The sequence below is a fragment of the Lycium ferocissimum genome, chromosome 4 (genome assembly GCF_029784015.1).
Source record: "Lycium ferocissimum isolate CSIRO_LF1 chromosome 4, AGI_CSIRO_Lferr_CH_V1, whole genome shotgun sequence".
Lineage (NCBI taxonomy): Eukaryota > Viridiplantae > Streptophyta > Magnoliopsida > Solanales > Solanaceae > Lycium > Lycium ferocissimum.
The window spans coordinates 21625073-21650981 of NC_081345.1; the positions used below are offsets into that span (position 1 = coordinate 21625073).

Here is a 25909-nt window from a genome sequence, read left to right on the forward strand (position 1 = left end):
TTTAAAACAAATCTAGAAAAAATGATTTTTTTATTAAAAATCTGAAACTTTTTTGATTTTATAAAGCCCGTTTTTTAAAAATATATTCTCAAAAATTGGCTGGAAAATGCTTTTTTTTTTTTTAATTTGGAAAACTGTAAAGATTTTTTTTTTCAACAAAAAAAGTGTCCTAAAAATCTTCTTTTTTTAAAAAAATAAAATAAAATCTGGATTAATTTAAAAAAAAAATCTGAAAAAACTGATTTAAAAAAAAAATCATTTTCCAGATTTTTTAATTAAAAAAATCCAATTTTACAGATTTTTTTTTTAAGAAGAGGGTTTTATAAAATTAAAAAAAAATCCAAATTTTTAATAAAAGCCATTTAAAAAAAAAAGTCTTCTACATAGGCACCACATATAATAAATTAAATGTCATGTGGCGTCCATGTTACCCAACTCAATGACTAGGCTTGCTTATGTGGGAATATGTTGGAAATGAGGGATATTTTTGAAACTTTGCTAACGGTAGGGGTATATTTAGTTCCAACTTGTAACGGGAGGGGTAGATTTAGCTCCAATTTGTAACAAAGGGTATGAAAGTAGAGGGGTATTTTTGACTCTTTTCCCTTAAAACAATATGTGAAGGATGCTAATTGTTTGAGCTTAAATATGATTGATAGTAATTCACTGTAAGGATGTCATAGGACTTCCTACATGCTATTTAAATCACTGTTTTCATTATAATTTGTCCCAAACTAGTCACCATATTGTTTTTCTGGGAAAGGGTGCTATTTTACTTCTGTTTTGTTCATTGGAGGAGATTCAAATGCTATGAGTTCTTAAAGTCTGCTTTTTAATTGGTTGCTGCCAAAATTTTATTCTTGAGAAGCTTTGGACTTAAATTATCTTGCAAAACTGCTATATTTTTATGGCAACTACAATTGATTTTTTCACAACTGCTATTTTTGTTCTTTTTTTTTTTTTATGTTTATGTTTTCAGGCTTTAAACCAGCCAATTTCACCAAGGTTTAGACCATCTTCCTCATCCAAATGTTGAAACCCACCGCGATACTAGTGATGCTGTTCAACGTGGATTTTGCTTGTGATGGATTTCAGTTCTAATTTTGTTAGCGATGAACTTTGTTTTTCTGGAACTGTAGATTTTATTTGTCATGGTTCAGTTGCTTATTTTGTTAGTAGTGAATTTTGTTTTCCTCGAACCATTAATACAAATCAATACATTTGTTGAAAGTTTAAATGTTATATTTTATCCGAATGTCAGTTGTTTGAATACTTTGAAAAGCTCTCTTGCTACTTAATTAACAGCTAAAGGTTGGAATATGTAAAAATAGCAGGCTAATTCCTTAAGAAACATTGGGTTAAACAGTCGTAAATTGACATACAAACTGCCGCTATTATATATTTAATTTTAAGGGTTAAACCACCATAAATGAACCTAAACCCGAAACAAGTGCTGGTAGATGCGAGTAAAAGCGTCACTAATTGAATTAAATCGCCGGGCTTTAAGGAATTTTTGTTCAGTTACAAACCGCTGTGAAATTCATATAAATCGTTGTTGTATGATATTTTGCGAAAATTAATATCTAAAACTGTCGGAAAAGGGTTTTACGACACGTATCAAAGCATGTCTAAACCTTCATTATTTTTATACCGTGGCAATTCCAACCGCCGTAGAGAAGCGGTTTTTTGTTTTGTGCCTCTTTGACAATTACAAAGGCTATGCGAAAATAAACCTCTTTGTGACAGCTTATATATAAAATTCTAAATTAATAAGCTTTTGACCTTTCTTCACCATCACTCGGTAGACCTTACAAATTTATATACCAAAATATTTCGTAGACGCACAAATCACTAGTCAAAAGAATAAGATTATTCTCATTGTCAGTAACTTTCACTAAACAGTACGATTGTTCCATCATTTAATTTATTAACCAAGTATAATTAGCCTACTTGCAATATTGCAATTAGCATTAAAACATAAAAGAAATTTGTCCCCATTAATCCATCATTACTCAATTAGAGCATAAAACGGATAAACTTATACATGGTTCATATAATTATATAAAGCGACAGTGGAGATTCCATACATAGTTGGTATATAAAATGCACATGGAGATTCCATAAAGTACCTGTACATAATTTGTCTTTAAAGTTACCATATGACCTTTGATGTCAACTAGGTATCATTATTCCCAAGTGTTTTTAATGTCTTTTCATGCGTTTGATGACATGAAAAATAAGATGATATCAAATCAAAGGTTTTCTTTATTCCTAAAATTGCCCTAAATCAAAATAATGCCATGCAACATTGCTACCTATAGATAGGCACTAACATGGCATCACATATTAATTTAAATGCGTCTATATATAAGTCATGAATCTGAATCTGGTTCTCCTTTAAAAGTTAGTAAAAGAACAGATGAGCATATCTCCATATCAAAGGATCAAATATTAGTTCCAAGGATAAAGGGAAATGACGTATTCTCACTATATTTTGCTCCAATTGAATGGCTAGAATTCAACCCAAAAAGAGAAAAAGAAAAGAAAGATGAAATGGATTCTGATGTAGAAATGTTTGTGTCAATTAACTAGTCAAACTCCAACAAATTATACAAAGCAAAGGAAAAGATTCAAAAATTAGGGAAAAGGTCCAAATTTACCTTGTAGATTGTGAAAATGTCTAACTTTACCCTCCAATAATAATTGTGTTCAGTTGATCCTTGCCGTTATAAATTTGGACAAATTATGACTATAATAATTTTCTGTCCGCAATTAGGGCATATTTAGCCTAAATTTATAACAGCGAGAATATAGCTAAACTCAAATATAAATGAATGATAAAATTAAACCTTTTCTGAACGTGACAAATTTGCAGCTTTTTGCCTAAAATTTAAATGAATGTGCATAGGCAAATTCATCTCTACTGACTATCTTCTGTTTGAATTATACTATATGAGGTTAAAAATATTTTTTAAATATAGAAATTTTTAGTATGTCCACGCGTCAAAAGGATTAATAAAGTGCAGAATATTCCATGCCTACTGACTCAAAATCTTAAGTCTGATTCTTTTTTGGTTTGCACTATTGTTGTATTGCATTAGTTTAATTTGTTGTTTTTTCGACCCTTAGTTGGGCTGACCTAGAATCTTTAACCCTTTGGCTAATGAAGAAGAAAGCATTTTGTTGTACTTGCAAGAAATGAATTGAAAAGCATGCTCATTTAGGGTCACCAAAGGTTATTAAGCTTATTTATTTAGTTTCTTGGAGTGCTGTACTTTTTTGGACCACCAATCTATAGTTGTTATTTAGATCGTATATGGATTATACTTGCATTATACACCTCAGTACCACTTTTTTTTAGTAAGTAAATTTCACTTTCAAACAATAGTATTTCAACAAAGAATCCATTTGATTATTTTAATTTTTTTTTTTTCAATATTTTATTTAGAAGTGATGGGAAGCAAGCCTGGGATTCGATCCAAGTGCTCATGGTGCATGACCTCAAATAGCACTAGGTCAAAGGCTTGATGATATTTTGATGTAGCATACTATTACACAAGTATATTTGTTCTAGCTACTTGTCTATATGAAAAATCAAAAGTCTTCTATTACTATGTTATATCGCCAAGAAATGAAAAAATAAATAAAAATCTAGTTGCATGCACTAATTAATGAAAGTAAAAATTATATTGAGTTTGTAAGGATAAAAAGAAAAGTATTTCATTTTCCTAATGTTTTGGTAAAAGATTATTAACGATCCTTGTCATAGTCAGGCAAGCCCCATATATAGTTGTTCCGTAATCGTTGAAGTGTGTGAGTGTGACTATCTCATCTAAAAATAAAATTTCATTCAAAAAGTATAATTTTGATTATTTAATTATATTATGTCGTTACACGCTCTGTCGCGCGTTTAAATAGTTTTGATTTTGCGGGCCAAACATGATGATAAATTGATAATATATTTTTGTTTTTGTGGCGGTGAAATTTGAACTTAGTTATCTGCATAGAAGAAAAGGAGTCGTGAGGTGGCTTCAAACTTCTTTGAATTATCCACTTCATTTATTTATGGATATAACGTTTCTATCTCTTCAGCTACCTTGCAAGTTGGCGAAACTACGATCGAATTAAATACCTAGGAAAATATTTCATATTATCTAAAAAGAAACTGGCATAAACTTTGCTACTTGAATTGTTAGCAACAATTTAGATGATGATGTACACCTGCTGGCACTTTCTATCCAGTTAGAATAAATTAATTATTGGCTCATTTTTCAATGTATTTGACCCCGATTTCCTCTTAGTTAGTAAAATTATGATGTATAAACCTTGAGAAAATTTCCTCTTTCAGCTGACCATAGAAGTTATTTTAATTTTTAAGTTGATTGTTAGAGTTTGGTGGCAGCTTGTTTGTAAATAATATCGCTTGTTTGAAATTGATGTATATATTCCAAAGGAACAATTTTTGTTGTGTCAAGGTATGTCTGATGTCACAGATTTCAGGACATTTTCAGAAGATAAGAGATACAGTTCACGAAATATAGGAAGCTACACTGGAATGGAAGACCCTAATAAAATATTATTATCCCCCGTTTCGGCTTATATCACTTTTTTTTTTATTAGTATGTTTCAAAAAAAGCATGATATATTTTATAGTTGAAAATAGTTTCATCTTGAACTTTCCATTTTATCCGCAATGGAAAACTTTATAGTACATATTTAAGATCACAAGTATTAAAAGTCGTCATTTTCTTCTTAAACTTTGTGCCGAGTCAAAATATATCACATAAATTGAAACAAAGAAGATTTTGTAGTGTATACGGACACAAAATCTTTAAGTTTTTTTAAAATAAAATTTAGATATCTGAAAACAACGTAAAAAATATAAGTAACAATACTTGATAATTAAAATATTCAAAAGACACATAAAAAGATCATGATAAAAAAAAAATAAAAAAAATCTCGTTTGGCTCTCAAAATCTAAAAGGTACTGCATAAGTTGGAACGCACGGAGTTAGAATTAACTAGCTAGATATCTAGTGGTCTACATTCTGTATTCTCGCTAACATCATAAAAGGAACTTTAGTTTGATTTGCTCAATGAAAAACACCACAAGAATGGCCAGAGTCTTTATCAGTTATAATTTGAAACTAGCTAACTGATGTAGAAAACATTTGATTTAGCGGGCTCCCATAGGAAGGATGTCTAGATTATTTCATGTCAAGTGTTGCCTTCATTCTTCGGCGTAGCAATGTGTCATCCTCCAAACTGTAAATCATTGATGACAAGATGCATGTTGAAGTGTGTAGGTTTTTAAAATAAGTGTCAGAAAGAATACACTTTTAGAGTTTTAGTTACTTTACGATGTTTTGGACACACCTTCACCAGCGATTTTGATTCTTTTTTATTGGTCAAACACATTAAAAAAAATTGATAATGGGTGGTGGCGAGACTCGAACCTAGGTCTGCTATGATATCATATAAAAATGTGTGCAATCTCATATATAAGTCTAAGGTGCTAAAAATAATACACTTTTATTTACTTAATTATATCTTCATATTCGCGATATTCGGCTTCTTTGTGAAATTCTTGAAACATTACTAAAAGGAATAAGTAGGCCGGGTGCACTGTTATCTCCATTATCTTCTTCTAGATTTTTAACACTTTATCTGCATATATGAAAGCATCATATTAAAAATACAAAAAAAGCGGTTTTTAGGGCAACTCCGTTTTTCTATTTTAGTGAATCTTGATGAGAAATGGGGAACTCCTTTTTTTAGGTAAGGAGTCTCTTGAAATTGGAAGGTCCTTTTTCCAATTATTATTGGGTAGATTATCAATTGCTGAAATGTCTACTCATATCACATGGCATGGAACTTAGAATTGAGAGTGGATGATTCAGAACCAGCAAATCCCTTCTTCTGAAATAAGGTACTCCTAATAAAGAAAAGTGAAAGAGAAAAGGTTATAATTATATGAATGATCATTGGTAAACACCAAGTCGACAAACAAAAAAGGATGACTGAGTGGAAGATGATTTCATCTTTTTTTTTGAAGATCTTGAATGTACTACTACTAATTATTATTTGTAGAAAAGGAAAACATACACTTTTTTTCGCGTTACATCAGCATAAGCGTTCGTACTATTAGCTAGAGTGGTACTAACAAGTAACAACCTTGCCTGTTACCAAAAAGGTTGTATTGCAAATGGATGCAAATTTTATGCTTTCTCTTAATCGGAGGACAAGTTTCGGTCGAGTTCGAAGCGTTGGTATCGAAAAATTCTTGGTAAGAAGCACTTCCCTCCCGAATGGGACCCTATGCGGTGCGAATCATGATATAATCAAAGCCCAATACGGACTCGACACCGGGTGGGGAAAAAAACCTGCCCGTTTCTTTGGTTTTCTCGCGGTAGTTTTGAATAATTCCAATTTGCTTTGCCTAAGGTTCATTAAATACTGAAAAGTGTTCTTTTTAGGTTTTTTAATCTTAAAGTTAGAATTAGACCTTTAATTAAAAATAAAATGATAAAGAAATGATATCTTAGATGGTAAACCTCTCCTAATTAACCGACAGCTATAATTAGAAACATTAAGAGTTTGATGCCAATGTAATGTTGACTGGATAATGCAATTTCTTCATAAGAGTTTCCATCTAATTTTACAAAATCTTATGCCCTAGTGTAGCTTAATTTTATATATGCAAGATTTAGATTTAACTTTTACTTACTAATCCACGGAAAAGAAAGTTTTACTGGACTTTTTAACATTTGCTAAGATATTAAGCAATTGAGGTTTATTCTATCATTGCTACAAAAAAAACTGGAAATAGCTATGAACCTTGTCGCTAATCCGTCGCTATATTGCTCGTAGCTAACAGATATTTGTCGCTAATCCGTCGTTAAACAGGATTAGCAACGGATTTTTTGTTTAGCTACGAATTAAATCCGTCGCTAAATCCTATTTTTTTTAGTACGCGAATTGTCAAATCAGCTAGAGTTAACCTTTATGAAAATTGGTTTAGGGTTTTTTTTATATATTAGAATGTATTTCGTGATCCATGAAAAGTAGTAACACGTGTCACACACTTATTGCTATAATGCAGGTAAATAATTTCCTAACCCTTCATTTTTCTAGAATCTTTTAAATTTAATTATGAATAAAAGTAAAAACCTGGAGGGTTAAGTTTGTGCATATCAATTCAAGTATCCCATTTATGATCACAGGTTGAGCGAAAACCGTAAACTTATATACGATTCCTCCAGATGAACCAAAAATTCTAGTAGGAAGGACTTCTCTCTTTAATTAATGGACCTTATAGGGTGCAAATTCAAATTAATCAGACCAGTAAGTTAGAGTATCGAATGGTTATATCCAGAAAAACGTGAATGTGTATGAACAAAAGAAAGCCATCAATTCGACCACGGAAAAAGGGGGAAGAAAGAGAAGAAATTGGACCAAGGACACCCTATATAAGATAAAAGGTGGACATAGAAAAGAAAGGAAATAATATAATAGAGATGTTTGAATCTTGTTTGAGATGCTTAATTGGAGCTAAGCACAATGAACAAGGAAATAGCAAGATGATTATAGATCTTTTAATAGGAGATCCAATAATAATTAAATTTATATTATAATAGGAAACGAAGGAGAACCATGAATTACTCTCTATCTTCTAATTTTTTATAAAAGAAAAGAATAGCCTAAACTTGATTTCATCAATTATCAGCTCGTTTTATTGGGAATAATTATTCGACATGTCAACCATTAGACGCTTTTTATTTGCATTTAATTTCTACCGTAATCCAAACAAAAAATCCAACAACATGGTTTGACTTTAACCACCGACATGACTAATATTGCTAGAACTCTTGTCATTTTGGCCAAGGGGTTTCATATTGTTATAACTTAAAATTTTCTGGGCTCGAATCAGGGAAACTGTGGAATTGTTTGGTCAACACGCACAAGCAAAGGAAGAATGAAGGATATGAACTTCAGTTGGATTTAATCTACATCACTTCCAAGAATTTTTTTGTTAGATCATATGATAGCTAGAATTCATTAACCTGATTTTATTGGATGCGCACGATATAAAGAATTCATTAATTGCATCCCTATTTAGGATTCTTCACTCTTAAAGTTCGCCTAAGACTTATAATTAAAAATGAAAAAATCTCATTCATCCTCAGCTCCTCCCAATCACTCCACTCTTTGGTGTTGCTTCTAAGAAATTTCAAACAACGTGGCATGTGATGTTTGGTGATACACATAGACATGAAACACCGATTTTGACTCTGAGAAAGTCTCAATCATGCATGAAGGAAGGAATGGTCCTTTTCTTATTTAATCTACTCCTATAAGTTAAAACCAAAAGTTGTTGAAGAGCTGCTTTCCTGTTCAAAAAATATGTGGAAGAATCATTTTTCATTTTCTGGTTATTTAATTAATTTGTTAGCCTTCTCTAGTAATTAGGGATAAGGCACTATTACCCCCGAGCTATACCCGAAGTTATTACGACACAACTTACCTTTCCCTAGGTCCTATTACCCCCTAAACTTATTTAAAACGGAATAATTACCCCCACTAAACTTATTTAAAACAGAATAATTACCCCCCTAAATGTTGACGTGGCAAGGAAAGTGTGTTTCACTCTCTTTCAGAGAGTGAGAAACATAAAAAATGGGAAAACTTAATTTTTTTCTTAAAAATCTGTATTTTCTTAAAATATAAAAATAAATCTAGTTTTCCACATTTAGTTTTAAAAAACGGGTTTTTCACATTTTAAAAAAATAATTAATTTTTTCAAAATTTTATAAAAATTCAGTTTTCACATTTTGACAAGAAAAACACTTTTTTGGGATTTTATTTGAAAAATAAAAGTGTCCTAAGAAAATGAAATCATGAAAACCAAGATTTTTTTAGACATTTTAAAAAAATAATCGACTTTTCCATATTTTAAAAAAAAAAATCATGTTTTCAGTTTTTTTTTTTTTTTTTTTAAAGGGTTTTAAAAATCATTTTAAGAAAATTCGAGCTTTTTAATCCATGTTTTCAGTTTTTTTTTTTAAATGGGTTTTAAAAAAAAATCAAATTTTCAATTTTTTTTAATTTTAAAAAGCGAGTTTTAAAAATCATTTTTTTTTAAAGAAAATTAGTTTTTTATTTTTTTTTTAAAAAAGACACGTAAGCTGAAAAAATTAAAAAAAGAAAAGAAAAAGAAAACAAATAAATATACATGTGGCAAGGAGAGTGTATGTCACTCTCCCATACGAGAAATGTAGCGCAAGCATTTTTAATTATTCGTTTTAAATAAATTTAGGGGTAATAGGACCGAGAAAAAAAGGTAAAGTGTGTAAGTAAAGAACTTCGGGTATAGTTTACGGGGTAATAGTGCCTTATGCCCTAGTAATTATTTGGAAAAATAGGAAAAAAGACAAATAAAAAATGGTTTAGTTTTAGGAGAAAATGTTGGCATTCATGCACCCTTACAGAGGCGGAGCCACGTTAGCTCCAGGGGGTTCATCGAACCCCCTCGGCGAAAAATTACAGTATATTTTCAAAGTTAAAATTATTTTATTATGTATATATAATAGATGTTGAACCCCCTCACTTCTTCGTGTATTTACCTTTTAGAATTTTGAATCCTCTAGATGAAAATCTTGGCTCAGCCACTGCACCCTTATTAGTAATACAAATATATATGACTCATTTGGAGATTCTCATCAAGCACATTTATCTCCACATTTGATTGGTTCATAAAATAAAATTAAAAAAAATGTCTGCAGAAAAGTACTCGCGTTCTTTTTTTTTTTTTTTTTTTTGTTAATACCATATATTATGAATGGAATGAAATAGTACACGCGAATATGTTCATTCATTTGAAAATTAATTTTTCTTTTTCATGGGTATGGGATAAACAGTTGTACAATTCAAGTGGTGCAAAACGAGCCCCCTCACCCCCGCCCGCCCCCACACCCAACCCACCCACTCCACCAGCCACGCGCACTTTTGGGCACTACAAATTCAGACCGAACCCCTCACTTATACCTCGTTCAGTTTTCAATCTTCTTTCGTTCTTACTTGTGCTTCACAAAAGCAAAGAACAACAAAATTGTACTCCCTAGTAAAATTCAAATTCATATTCAAGATTCTTCCTCTTCTAGAATTATTTTGACAATGTCAATTATAGTGTATCAAGATTTGCAGTCATGTTGTGAGTCCCATATCATTGAAACAACTACCCTTAACCTCAAAGTACCAACCCCAACTCCTATTGTAGAAACCACTCTGCCTCATCTACAAAGCAATTTGGAAAATATTACTAATGAAAAGTGCTGGAGTTCCCTTCAAAGTCTCTCCACCAACTCAAAGGAAAAGGAAAACACTTACGTTCACCCTTTATCCAAACGACACTCCTCATCATCAAGACTTAGCGAAAAAAGCCTTGCATTATGTACTGAAAATTTGGGAAGTGAAACGGGAACGGATCAAACTATTGAAAGCAGCATTTTCTCATTTTCCTCCCACGAGTCAAAAACAGAGAAATCGCCAACGTTAATACCAAAAACAGATACTCAAGTCGAATCACCATCATCTAATTACAGTAAGGTGATCACTCATAACACTGAAAGCTGCCGAAAACTTCCACCTCCCTTGACAACTTTAAGAGGGTCGAATTCTCTACATGTTCGGCCACATAGAGAAGGTGGTAGGTTGGTCATCGAGGCTGTTGAGGCCCCGAAAATGCGCACTTATTTTCAAGCTGAAAGAAGCAATGGCCGCCTTAGGCTCTGTTTCTTTAATGATGGAAGCTCTGCTTCAAATTTTGGAATGGAAACGACCGATGAAGAGAAGGAAGAATTAAAAGTTGAAAACGACGTGTTTGAAAGTGAAAATAACGACGAGGAAGAGGAGGAAGAAGAAGAACGAGAAGATGAAGAAGAGGAAGAAGAAAATGGCATGTACATGAAACAGGACATGGATGGAAATAGTTATGATGTTGAGGCCGAAATTGGAATAGTGAATTGTCAAAGGGTACGTAGGTGCAAGGAAGGCAGGCAAGGCAATAAGACATTTTGTGATTGGAGGAACCCTTTGTGGGTGGCTACTTCCTAAAGTTTTGTCTTTGGAACACTTCAATTTTCATTTCAAAAATTCGATCTTTTCTTTTTGCTTTTAAACCCTTTCTGTCACTCTTTATCTATATATATATATATATATATATATATATATATATATATATATATATATATATATATATATAGATATAGAGACTTGTCCTTGTCCTCGGTGGAGGAGCCGTTAATCACTTTAGCGAGGTTAAATATAAAGAAACAAACGGGGTAAGTAAAACAAACGAAGAAGTAAAAAGGAATTCAATATCTACTATCTATATATAAAAAATAAATTTAACCTTATATATATACAAAAATTTTTAATAAAGAAATCACCTTGCTCCTACCTCTCCGCCTTTGCCCCTAGTTATCCTATGAGCTTGTGGATGTTAGTTATTACCGTTAGTTTTTAACAAGGCTTCCCACGTTAGTTTTTAACAAGGCTTCCCAAAGTTCTCACAAGTTCCCATAAAGTTATATTGCACCCTTTATTTGGAGATAAAGAAATTCCTAATACATTCAAAAGATCGTTAAACAGATATTGCAAAGGTTGAAAATATGGGACAATAAGGATCATGTTAACTTGCAATAATTTACAAGGGCCTTAGAGATTTTGGACATTAGGTGCACAAGGCGAGCTTCATTTGTTCATTCTCGGCGATTGTAAATTTGGAATCAAAATTATTTTTCAGTATCACTGTTTGTTACCTTAAATTAAAAGGAAAAAAGATGAGTATAGAAATGGGTATTTTCAACTTTCCATGGGTGGATCTACGAAACTAGCTATCATAATTGCACATAATATCTTCAATTCGGATTATGCATGTATATAATTTGAATCCACTTATAACTCCATGGATCTTGTTTTGCCCAGTAAAATCATATAGGAGTACTGACATAGTCCTGCTAGTATAGAGTAATGATATCTGGACAGCAATGTGTTAATATCTAGTGAGAAAAAATGCAATTAAATTACACAACCTCCAAATGCTTTGGGAAAGGAAAGCCGGGTTTATGTAAACCAAGTAAAGCGTCAAAGTTAAGCAGTAGAGCTTTAAGGGGTTATTTCGAGAAAAATCTCATTATAAAACTTTCAATCATTTATCTCACTTTTAGTTATCATCTTTGTTTTCGTGTAGACAATATCCGAGTAACCTATCTCATAATCGTTAATTGGCTTCTTGTCATTCCTCTGTCTTATTTAATTGTTGATTTACGTCTCACTTCTACTTTTGTATAATGAATTTTTAAATTCATTATAAAAGCTCAATGACTCATTAATCATTATTATAGGTAAATGTTCATGCTTTTGGCATTGTATACAGATCATGCCTTTTGTGAAGACTTTTTTTTTTTTTTTTTTTTTTTTTTTTTTGGTGTATGTGATGCATTCAGGGCCTTCTTGTGAGTTGTCTATGTTTTATTATATAGTCAAATGACAATACGGTGATCGGTAGATTCCTTTTTGTTTCTCACTCGCATCAAACTCAAATAAATTCATATTCGCGTATAATCCCGCATCGGAGGGTAAATGCTCCCTAGAGCCCCTGATGTGCGGGTTATAGTTAGTTTTCACTCGGTTAACGTCAGGCTCATTGGGTATCGTCTGTTGTCCTCCGATCCTGTTTGGGATTGTGACACGACCCAAGCAACAAACAAAGCAAATTATTATTATATCCGTACTTGATTTGTTATATGTCATTGTTGGTGGAGAGTTCTTCTAAGAATTTTCTCCCTTCAATGTAGGAGCACAACAACGTAAATGATGCTAAAATTGGAAGCATTAGCCGCCATCAAAGTTTAAAGTAGCAAGCGCCCACGCAACATGGCAAAATATTAGGAAATCTCAAAATCTAATAGTATAAAGAGTACCATGTCGCATGAAAATGTCAAGAAACGAAAGTTTGATGTGTGAAGTGTGAACATTTTCATTAGTTGAGAAATGTGACAGATAGTGTCAAATTGCAAAGATTTGGGCGACTTTTGACTATATTAACATGACTGTCTTTTATAGAAAGAAAATATTTTTCCCTAGGCCAGTAAGATAACGTGTACTCCATTTAAGAAATTTGCAACCGCATCTAAGAGAATTTAACTTAGCCTTATATATGTTACCCTTATATCACATCAATTATGACTATTATTTCAACAATCATACATCACTTTAAAACAGTTTGAAAGAAAGAATAATAATAAACCTAAAAAGTCGTTCACTCAATCGTTTAAACTAAAAATACCCGTCGAATGTATAATATGTGTATAACTGTATGTATTAATATGTAAACTATGTATGACAACTAGAAAAAATAAACAATAAATTAATCTAAGCGGATATTTGGGTAAAGAGCCCTTAAAAGAATTTAGAGAAAGACCCCTTAAAAGAATTTCAGGCACAATAATCCTTGACATTCTAAATTTCAAATAGTTTAGGAATTTTACGACACTGTATATTACTCAAGAGTTTAATTACATATATGCACTTTGAAAGTTTATTGTTTATGTAGAATAGTATTAATGAAAAAAAGGAATATAAAATCAGTGTTTTCCTATGATGTTGACAAATTAAGAGACGTTATAGTATCCAACATTAAAGGATTGTAAAAAGGAACAAAAGTAGAATGTAAAAAACACAGCTTTTGTTGTGATGTCATAATGGGTTCAAAGTTTGAAAGCAACAGGAGGAAAATTGGGGTATTAATTTTTTTTTTTTTTTTAAGAAAGACAAGTGATTGCCGCCCTTTATTTATCACGAGTGATATCTATATTAAAGTATTCCCTCCGTCTCAAATTATTTATGACAGTTACTAAAATAGTTGTTTCAAATTATTTATCGTTTTAGGAGTTCAATGCACAGTTTTTTTTTTCCATTTTACCCGTGGTAGCACTTTATCATTAATGGAGATGACACATAAATAAAGTAAATATTTAATGGAGATAAATTATAACTTAGACATAAATAAAAGTAAAGTTAGGTAAAGTTAGTCAAATACCCCTCCCAATAAATTTTTCTTAATGGCCGTGTAATCCAAAAAAAATGACAAGTACTTTGAAACGGAGCGAGTAATTAATACGATTGAGATTCTTGTCACCTCGTGGTTCTCTCATTTGACCTAGCCATTATTTGTGTGATTGCCGGCCTTAATTTTCATAATACCATTTTCCGATTAAATTTAAATAGCCAGTGAAGTTGTCTTTGGCAAACTCAAATCATACTTCCATTTCATATTTTCTTCCCACGAAAATGTGAACAGATTTTTAGCAAAATAACAAACTTTAAATCGTTACAACATAGAGACTTACCTGGTGGCAAATTCTGATCACAGCGCACTTTGATTTTTTTATATTTCCTTTTTCCTACAAATATTAGTTCCGGAAAATCTTTGGAGCTTAATGAAGTATAATCAATTATCAGTATAATCAATTATCACTGTGTGCGGAATTCTTGAGTTTTTTCTAGTCATTGTTTAAAGTAAGGTCAAGAAAATTAAGAGATATTTGGATCAAGTTAAACTCATTTAAGTAAAGTTTCTTGCAGTTGCAATATCTGAAAACGTTTTACGTGGGATATGGATCAATAGCAACGCAAGTACTAGCTCCTCACGGATCTCACGTTTTAAAATTTACTGTTCTCAACTTTAAAAAGTTAACTTTATGAAATGTGGCCTTTTAATTCTCTAGAAAGTCCTTTTTACATACCTTGCTTTTTGGTATGATTCACCATTTTGGACATCAAAGTATATTATTGTATAGTATTTTCTTTCCGCTCCTTTTCTTGGTGGAGTTTTTTTTGTCTTTTTCAAAACTCACGTGTTCCGTGTTTAGCATACCTGCTAAGACTTGTCCACAACCCACAAAGGACTCATTAGTCTATGCATTTTCGATAAAGGCAGTACAAATTATTCGCCAAGAAAAAAGAGAGTTCATGTTATCCTTCGTGACAAAGCAAAGATAAAGCAAAAAAATAGCAGGTTGGTGACAATTTGACGGGGGCCTCAGAGTTTCGTTCATCTATTTTCTTGTCCATATTTGACAAGTGAAGGTTGCTCAGTTACGTTGTTAAATCACCTCCATCCACGACTGGTAAGTCCAATCACGCTGGAGGGAAAATGTGGAAACTCTATAAATCTTGCAAAATGGGGGGTTTTAAAAATGAAACGTTTCTGACATACAATAAGAAGGGTTAACTTATATAGTCGACCTTAAATTAAAAATTGTTGGTGGATATATATAATGTGTGTATAACTGTATATAATTAATGCATAATATAGAATCACTTATTTGTGTAAAGACTCCAAATAATATATACCCTTTTTCCTTACACTACTTTTCTGTTTTATTGTCTGCGAAAATTATTGGGCCTCGCAATAAATTTTATCATGGTAAGAGAAAATATTCAAATCATGAAATTGTTTCCAAATAATTAATAAACTTTTTTTCCAATTTGTTCTTATAGTAAGTTGAATAATTTTTCGTTAGAATGATTTTACGTATCCATTCTTTTCCAAAATGAGAAAGAAATGTGGAATGCTGGAATATATATTCCATCGTTTTTATAAGAAAATGAAGATCTTGTAGCATTTTTTCTACGTTCCAAATTAAAACTTCGTAAGGCTACTAAGTGGAAGTATGCAGATCTCTTTTTATCACAAGGCCAAGTACCCAAGATGGGATCAGAATTCAGAAAGACATGGTTTACTATTTTGTCATGAAAAGCAAACTATTTTTATTTCAAAGACCCCACCAATTATGAATCTATTTTTCAAAAAGGAATGATGTATGTCTGCTCTGTCTTATTCATCCCTGTCCATTGTGTCACTTTATTATGGATATTTTCCTCCAATCCCCTTTTCCCACCTTCTTTTCCTTTCATGCCATATACATGGTACAATCATACCTAACCTGCAAAGACTAAAAGTCCAACTGATATTTCTCCCGGACATCCCAAATCCGTCTTTCCCATCTAAAATAAAAATCTTTCCATTGCAAAACAGGAAAAAGACGTCCAACAGTTATTTCTGCCTGTGTCTAATTATATCTTCTGTTTGAAGGCGGGATGAAAAGTAGGGTGTCAATGGTACGGTTTGTGCGGTAATATTATAAAATTTATACCATACTAATTTTTCGGTTATTTGATTTTGTAGAATCAAAATTAGACTTTTTCTAAACCGTCTCATCATCTCGGTTTCTCTTTGGTATCAGTTCGATTCGGTTATTTTTATTTTTTATTTTTTGAAAGAACATCATGTTATAGCTAGTAAAGTTAAAGCACGATGTAAGTGCATACTTATGGACTTTGGTAAAAACTCTTCACATACCCAATTTGTCCCTCCTTTATTCTAATTTATTTCTTCGGGCTTCTAAATTTATTGACGAGTTAAGTATTTTATTTTCACTACTATTTCTACTACTATTAATATCATTATTAATCATAATTTATCATAGCATACATTGTACTAGTTATTAAATTAGAAGCCCAAAATAATTAAATAGAGAAGAAGATACTCAACAATTTCAGCCATTTTTACAAAGTCCAAATAGACCAGCCCAATCCGCCAGCCCACTACACACGTTCTAATTCAAACTGAACTCCTCAGCCCAATACCCGGTCCATTATCCAATTACCCGACCCGGCCCAATCTTATTTCCTAAAACCTAATAACGATAATCTCTCTCTCTTTCTCCTCTTCAGCAGCCGCATACTCCCTCTCTCCCCTCTTTCTCTTTCACTCCATCTCTCATCTTTCCTTCATCCCATTTTAGCAAAATTCAGTCCCTCTTTCGCCATTACAGACTGGACCATTCCCATTTTCGTGCAATGATTCTCTGCGCCTCACCCTCTCCCTTCATCTCTCTCATCGTTTTCTTCTTTTTAACAAAGATTTGTTTTACTTTAACCATGGCAGATTTTGCCTTACCATTTTATACAATTCTGCACTAACGTTTGGATTTGAATAAGTTGACTCCATTTCGAATCTTTATTTAATTTTTCAAATCCCGCCCAAAAAAGGAGAAAAACCCTAGTCTTCATCTACTATAAAATGGCCTCAAATCCGTAGCCGAAAGGGGGAGATTTTTTCGATCCTAGCTTACCCCTAAAGCCTTATATGACTTGAGAAAACTACTTTATCCGTTCTTGAACACTCTCGCATAGATGAACTTTCGAGTCTGTTTCGATCTGGAATTTGAATCTATTCGAGTATAGATCCGAGCTTCGAGCCTAGTTCACTGCACCAACAAAAGGTCAGTGCATTGTCTTTTGCTTCGAATCTAAGATTTTTGATGTATTCGTGTTCTGTTATGTTTGTTGAGATTGTCGATTTTCTGTAGATTTTTTTTTTATATATTAGATATCGTAGAAAGTTAAATGTCTGCTTACTGGTTAATGATGATATTTGACCACAAGATACGGATCTGTACTTAATAGCTTAATTTAGGCAGTCGACGACATTTAGATTATGGTATCTGATCTGTTTGCGATTAAGTTATTTATCAATTTTATTACTCGTATCTCTCGTCGAGTCCATGAGAGTATGTTCGTCATATTAGTATAAGTTTCCCTTTCATGTTCTTTTCTTACATATTTGTTTAGAACCTAGACTAACTAGGTTAAGGTTTAAATTTCCCTTGTCAACCCGCTCTCTGAGTTTTAATATGTCTTGTTTGGTGTATCTAATGATTTGATTCTACTTTGGCTGAACGATAAGTTGAATAAAACAGGATAACTTGTTAGTAGTCGTTCTACCTTTTAGCTGTTTTCTTTATTTTCTGATTTGTTTGTGTGTTCATTAGCTTAGTTTAGCTATGTATTAATAGGTTATTCATACGTTTGTGATAGCTAATAGTTTATACATGCTTAGTTAATTTAGTTTAACTATCCGCCTATACAAACATGTTTACTTTACCCTGTTTTGTTGCTGTTGATTAGTAGTAGCGTTAGCATAACTACCTGTTAGTTTAGTTTAATCATTTATGTGTTATGTGTGTGTTTACTTAGGTTGTTTTTGTCCTATTAAGTAAAGGTGGTTTGGTGTGAGAGCATTTTGTAGCTCAACCTAATCCCTGTTTTGTGTGCTTATAGGCTCTAGTCAGTCCCAAATCATGTCTAATCTGGTATTTCTTCGCTAACTGTATTTTTTAGTCCAATTTAGCTTTCCATTTATCTTAGATATGAGGGGCAGTGTGAACACAATATGTTAAGATAAATGAGAATTTTATTCATATTGTTGTTCAGAATCGAGAAGATTACTAGCATGAATCTCACGTCTGTCCGTTTAGTTGAGTCAGTCTCTGTTGGTGTGAATCCGTAAACATATGATGTATGGTACTCTGTTCACTTAAGATGTTAATAATTCTAGTTAGGATTAATCCAAATGGCTAGAGATTAGTTTTCAACCCTGGTGGAAATTGCTGCTGTCAAATGCAAGCCTGTACTTTTCCTTACATTATTTACCTTGTCTCATCTTGTTGTGAATCTGCCAGAAATTAATACTATCTCCAATGGTCTCTATCATGTGTTAGAAGTATTTTGGAAATTGGTATTTTTGAAATCAAGGTTGAGGGTCTAGATACGCATATAGGGATTTCAGATCTAAAACACTTGTTTGAATTCTGAAGTATTTAATGTCACAAATCTGTAACTGTTCATGCATTCTCATCTGCCATATCCTATCAGTAGTTTGTCAGGACACCTGACTTTTGATCTGCTTAAATGTCTAACTGTGTGGATCGCATTAGTAGTTCATGAAGGTTAGACTTAACTAGATATTCGGATAAGTTCCAGATTAGTCAAATAAGATTGCTGTTTGCATAAAAGGGAACTTGAAAGCAATATTCTTGGTTTGACATATCCATTGTAACTTATCTGGTTACTGATCTGAATTGGGTAACACTAATTTGACAAGTACCACCCCTTTAATGAACATTCTGTTTTAATTCTCTCTGCTGTTTTGAATCCCAATCCTCTTTCTCATTTCTTACTACGTAATTCAAGGAATTGGTTATATTCCCTTAAACGTATTTTTGAAGCCAATTGATCTTTCAAGTCTCTCTCCCTACAATCATTTTTAGTATTATGTCCTATTTATGGGCTGTTCATATGCTTAGACAGTTTGGCCTACCATTTCCAATATGGTTTCAGTTTAGCTTATCATTTTCCAGCATTGTTTGTGGTTTATGCCCTTAGATAGCTTAGTATTTTGGTTGTTTAGATGGTTTATGCTGTTTTCAGCTTTACTATGCGTGATTAGCTTCCTATCTAGTCCTGTTTGGGTCGGCTTAGTCTCTGTTAGCAATATATGAAGTTTGAAATAAGATATACACATGCTCCAGACTTATCTTATTGTGGTTAACCTATGTCCATACTCACTTGGGTCTGTGTATGCTAGTTTCCTGTAAGTTTGAAGATGGGGTCTATGATTATCACTCTGTATACCTTTCTGCTTTTGCTACATTTATGCCTAGACAAGTGATAACTTGATGCTGTCCCAAAACAGTTGCCATGCTTCTATATTCCACTAATATGTTTCGGGTTTACATTTGCGTGTTTAATCTTATTTATTGATTATATACTAATCCTTTCTTTTATTTTATGCATGAACATTGCATACGAGTCCGCGGGGACTCGTCATCTTCCGCATTCGGTGTTGGGCCAAAGCCCAACGAAATCTCCCTCTCGAGTCAGCCCACCCGCAGCAAAATAAGAAAAGAATTCTGGGCCGAGGCCCATAACAGTGGCGGTAGCAGCAGTAATTTCACAATGGGCTGAGCCCTTTAAATCATTTGCTTTTCCATTTTATTTTACTTTTGTGCATTTAATTTGTAATTACATGACTAACACTTTATTTGTTTTATTTGCTTAGATTAAGGTAGACCTTAGCAGAACCCCTAATTTAGTATGATGGATAGTTAATTTAGAAAGGGAACCAATAATTAGTCCCATAGATTTCATTCCTCTTTTTATGTCGAAGTGATTCATAGTCTATAATATTTATAATGGATTTTCAAAAGTAGCATGACCATATATTTTGAGCTAAAAGAATCATGATTCACTTTTACTATCTTAAAAACTTTCAAGACGTCCCTAATATATAAATATTAATCCCAGTGTACTTTATAAACATGATTTTTAAGATTTATTCAACTATGCATATTTTAGTCTAATATAATCAAATAAAGTCAACAAAAAGAAACTCATGTCCTCTGTATCATATTTATAATAAAACTAGATTTTAGTTGGCATTATCATAGTGATACAATTTTATTTAAGTTTCAAATTCGCTAAACTTATTGCCTACATGAAAATTATTACATCTTCAAATTCACTTTCAATAATACTCGAAGTCTTTTCATACAAATTATTATATTGTGCAAAACTTATTTTTATAACATTATTACATTTTACTTTAAACTTTAGCAATATTTATAGGTTATTTTTAAACTTTTAAAATGTCACACTTATACTTAGCCTAATTAAATTTAAGTCCGGTCGGATTAACCATTATTAATGGAACTTAGAGGATGCCTAATACCTTCCCTCTAGGTTAGTTGAACTCTTACCTAGATCTTTTTGGTTTCGTAGACTTTAAAATAAAATCAACTTTAGGTAATCACTTTAAATAGACTTTAGGTGTCCTAATTCACCGTAAATAATTAGGTGGCGACTCTTAACATTAAATAACCCCGGAATTACCCGGATGTTGTAAACTATTTTGACTTCGGTTAAAATAGGGTATGACACTCTCTAGACATTTTTACTGTTTAAATGGTGATGAATTAAGAAAATATGAAAGACGACACTAATAAAAATTGATCCCACTATGCTACGGTAGTGTAAAACAATGTTAAGCAAAGACAAAAAGTATTACTGAGATCGCACGAGGGGACAAAAATCAATCAAGATGGGACTCATAAACTGAGTTTACTAAGCTTAAGTATCCAATAAGATAAATTTAAAATCATTCAAGAGGAAAGATATCTAATACTTTATAGCCTTCTATCCAAGATCATTGGAATAACATGTAGCTTATAAGCTAGTTACTACTCAAGATACTAAAATTAATTTAATTTCAACAGGAGTAACATAATAGGTTTTAGAGTTAGAACATTAGGTGTTAATTATGTTGCCGGCTTAAAGTCATTTTCATCATCCCGAACCCAAGGCGAAACTTTTAATATTTTATTATATTTAAATTTAATATATAGAATATATTTTACACATAAAAACTAATTCGGTACGGTTCGGTTTTTTTCGGTTTATTTTTATAAAATTAAAAACTAACCTAATTATTGGTACGGTTATAAATTTATATAAAAATTGTCACTTTTATTAAAATAAATCTAAAAATCGATTCGGTATGATATGATTCGGTCAGTTAAGTCGATTTGTTGAAAATTATTGATACTCCTAATGAAAAAAATGGATCAAAATAAAATATAGCAAGCTTTTAGGTTGGTAAACTTTTAAAAGAGTGTATAAGATACCTTAAACTAATTCTACATAAGAAAAGATAAAAATAATACTATGTCATACAAGACATATTTCAAGTTCCGAAGCGCATCCTTTTGCACTTGATGTAGCCCAATGGACTAATTGGCGCCAAAACAAATAATATGTACTATGGTTTTGGGATGTGATATGATAGTACCAAAACCTTAATGAGGTAACACTCATGATAGACGGATAGGAAAGGATGATAAGAGTTGGTCTAGGAGAAAGACTTACAGACTTCTAGGCTTTGCAAACTTTCAAAAAAAAAAAAAAAAAATACATACGATATTTTAGGCTAATCTCATATTGAAAATTAGAAAAAAGAAATAACAAAGTCAAATGGTACACCCATTTTTGGGCTCTATCCCGTTTGGCCATAAATTTAGGGAAAGATATTTTAAAGATTTGTTTTCAAGTTTTTGTTTGGGCATAAACTTTTGACAGATTTTGAAAACAAATCTTCAAATTTCAAATTCTGACTCAAAACTGTTTTTGGGATTAGATCTATGTTTTGGTATTTTTAAAACTTTTAAAAACTACCCCAACCTTTTGTATTTTATAAAAAAAGCTCCATCTATTTATGACCCCAACTAATTCTATCTATCATGTTCCTCCATCAAAGCTGTATCTATCATATTTCCATAATTAAAGCAGTATCTTCTATAAAGTGAACGATCTAAGTTGCGCCCAAAATAGTAGAAATCTAGGAAATATTGCTCTGCCAACTGTAGAAATCCGTTCCGAAGATAAAAATGGATCTTTGTATTGTAATTTGAATTGTAGTAGCTAGTAAGTGTGTTATTAGCAGTTGTTATTAAAATATCATTTGTCTAAAATTTGAGATTAACAAGTATGTATGGTTGGGTATTCTTGATAGTTTTTAGAACTTATGGGTATAAGTAATTTTTCATGTTCCCCAAAATAAAAAGTGAAATATGTTTTGAAAAACTATGGTCAAACATATTTTCAAAACTTGAAAAACTAAATTTTGATTAAGTTTTTCAATTTTTTTTTTTTTTTGGGGAATCTATGGCCAAACGCTGGCTTAATGAAAGGGAAAGATACTACTATTTGTGCATCAACTAACTACAATCTTAAAGCTGAAGAAACTCTGACCAAACTTTTGACTTCACCAACCTAGCCTTTACCCATGAAACATGTTAGAGCTGGACTGGCAACACAAGGAATTTGGAGGATCTTTCAATATTTGATGGGAGAATATTTTGTCTAAGCCATGTCGAATACTGCTTGTTGATTGGGAAACATTCATAAGCAGCCGCTTGAGTAAAAATTAGGTGACTTTGAAGGACATTCTGCTTCTCCACCACATACATCTAAATCATTTCTTCCCAACTCCATGCTTTTCTTTGACTAAAATGCAGCAATCAGCCATAGCGTATCCTGTATCATAAAGATATGATTAGCAAAAAACAAAAAACAAAAAAATATGAAGATATGACTAACCATATATCCAATAACAAGTACAAATAGCTACTGATAGTTATATGTCACGACCCTACTAGGGGCCATGACGGGTACCCGGAGCTGACCACCGAGCACCACTCATTCTATTACTCATTCTACTTTCATTCGTTATTCTCATGTTTATAATCATAGGAAAACCATTTTCATTGGAAACATAATTACCTTTATATACATAAGCCCTCGTGGCAGCAAAAAAATAATATACAAAATATACATCGAGGGTCACATAACATCTGCTACCCACATACGAGTATCTACGAGCCTCTAACTGAAGTACTGAAGTCATGAAGACGGGACAGGACCCCGCCATATCCAAGTATGTGCACAAAAGAATGTATCAGAACCGCACCTCCGAAATATGGAAGTGCTCTGCAAGCTCGATCCGACTCTAGGAAGCCGGGTCGTCTCCTCGTCTACGTGGGCATGAACATAGCGTCCAAGGAAAAGGGCGCCAATACGAGCAATGTACTGAGTATGTAAGGCATGCATCATAACATAATAAAGAAACAGGAGAATAAAAGATAAAGAGATAACTGTGACAACTTGCCTCTTAAGGCGGAGTCATGCATGCAAGCTCATAAAGTAAATATCATCATATCATATATTGTTGTGGAACGTGCAGCCCGATCCATATATCATCATATATCAGTATATTGCCATGGAACGAACGGCCCGATCCATTACCCATATATCCCGCGTCCGGGCATCCCGCGTCCGGGACGATATCATAATATACTAGCTGATCAGATAGCTATGCGTCTATAGCGCCTCAGCATGAGAGCCCAAACAAAAGCTACACTTAATCGGAGTGATGTAAGGTCGTGAACCTCCGATTTCATTATGGCGTTATCCTCATCGCTATGTCTCACCTTGAAGGAATTAATATCATGAGGTGAGACAACAACAAAGAATAACATCAATGGAATCATAAGCGTAGAAGTATCAACATCATGGAAACATCATCCTCTTTACTAGCATAAAACATATCTCATGAGGAGCTTTTAATAACCTTTAACTTTCGTCTTTTGGGGATGTAAGAAGGTCATGGGAATGTAGACAAGAGAGTATAATACAAGAGTCATGCCTTGAAAAAAAAGGACGAGCCTTACATACCTTTATGTCTCCTTAACGATGTCGACTAAGAGCTCTCCTTCCGGGCTCACAATTTTACATACAAAAGGGTTCGTACGAGGATTAGATTGTTGGAAGTATACTTAAGCTTAAACTAAAGCGACTAAGGCTAACGAAAATCGGGTAACATCTTCCTTTGTTTATTCAACTTTCTCCATGTCATATATCAACTCCCAAACGTCTATAACAACATTCACAACATTGTAAGCAATAATCTTCATTCACCTACATTATTCACCATTCCCAATTTCACTTCAAATCATTCATAACCATGGTCATAGTACACTATTACACTTACTCGCATATAATGTTCATTCCATGCCCTTGATATCATTTATAACATAATCATAATCACAATACATCAAGAATCATGACTCATTCCAAGCTACTACTCGAAAATGCTATTATCCTTACATTTATGACCCATTTCCTATCTCCTTCTACAATCCAAGTCTTTCAACCTCTCAATACTTTAAACAATATGGAATGATCATAAACTCACCTTTAATAGTGTGGGAATGATCTTTAAGTGGAAATACTTCACTTGAGCAAAATCCTAGCTTCAATCCAAGGAGATTTCTTGACTTGCACAAACCCTAGAGAGTATCCTCACCCTTGATCCCACAATTTCTTGGTATTTACTCCTTAATTTCCCTTGGATATGTGATAACATAATGAAAGAATTTTTCTAGAACCTTCAACACTTAGAGAGAGAGTGAAATCTGAAATTTTAGGGTGTCACTCGTCTATTTATAGCTGGAACTGGAATATTCCATATGAGCGGTTCGACGAGCGTCCATCTCTACACAAAACTGCAGTCACTTGGAATCAGAGTATAAATTATGAGAACATCATTACATTTTAACAACCTTACATCATATTCCTTAGATAAAAAAACTCACAATTTTAAACCTTGGAAGTTATATAAACTAGAACTATTCAACAATTTACAATTTAACCATCAGAATGGTTCTCAGTGTGCATTTCTTAGCAATCGGAATAAAAGACTATAATCAAGACACTAATTGTGTCTAATCCGACAAATCGTTTAACGCACTTTGTTTGTGCTCCCAACTTTCGTTTAAAGCCTGCAGTCAATTTTCCATATAATCTTTTCCGGTGAATGATGCGATACCAAAGCAAACTACTAGTGCTTCCTCAAGCACCTCCATGAAATGATTATGCAAAAGACAGAAGAAAGTAAACACTGAGATTAGATGGTGAAAAACAGATTAAAGCTCAGTCAGTGGCTATGAGTAATACACATCATTGCACATAATTTTGAGCCTTGGATCTTTCAAGTTGATGCCAGATTCTAATGGATTTGAGTTCTGGGTAAAGAACTTGCATTATGCACAACTTAGGTACATGTTGGAAAGTTATCTAAATAGACGTATAATCTCTCAAATTCATGAGATTTAGGAAATAATAAAACACAATGTAAGTAGAGGATTCATATCAGCGATACCAAACTAATCAGGATCAAGGTTATGCTATTGTTGCTAGACTTACTGGTGGAAGCATTCAAGACTTTTAGAATTCTCCGCATAATGTTGCCTGTAACTTCTTCAGGTCTAGTGCCAAGAGAAGTTCAGCAATGCGAAAGACTACACAGGCAACGGGATTTCCCCTTATAGAAGAACCACAGTTCTGAAAGTCTTAAGTCATTTCAGTTTCATCGCGGGTGAAATTATGA

General features: G+C 32.7%; 1 protein-coding gene across 1 annotated transcript; it reads left to right on the top strand.

The window, feature by feature from the left end:
• Positions 1–10066: 10066 nt before the first annotated feature.
• Positions 10067–11220, top strand: LOC132054458 (protein FANTASTIC FOUR 3-like). The gene has a single exon (XM_059446463.1). The coding sequence runs from the start codon at positions 10174–10176 to the stop codon at positions 11110–11112; it is 939 nt and encodes a 312-aa protein (XP_059302446.1). The 5' UTR covers positions 10067–10173; the 3' UTR covers positions 11113–11220.
• Positions 11221–25909: the final 14689 nt, after the last annotated feature.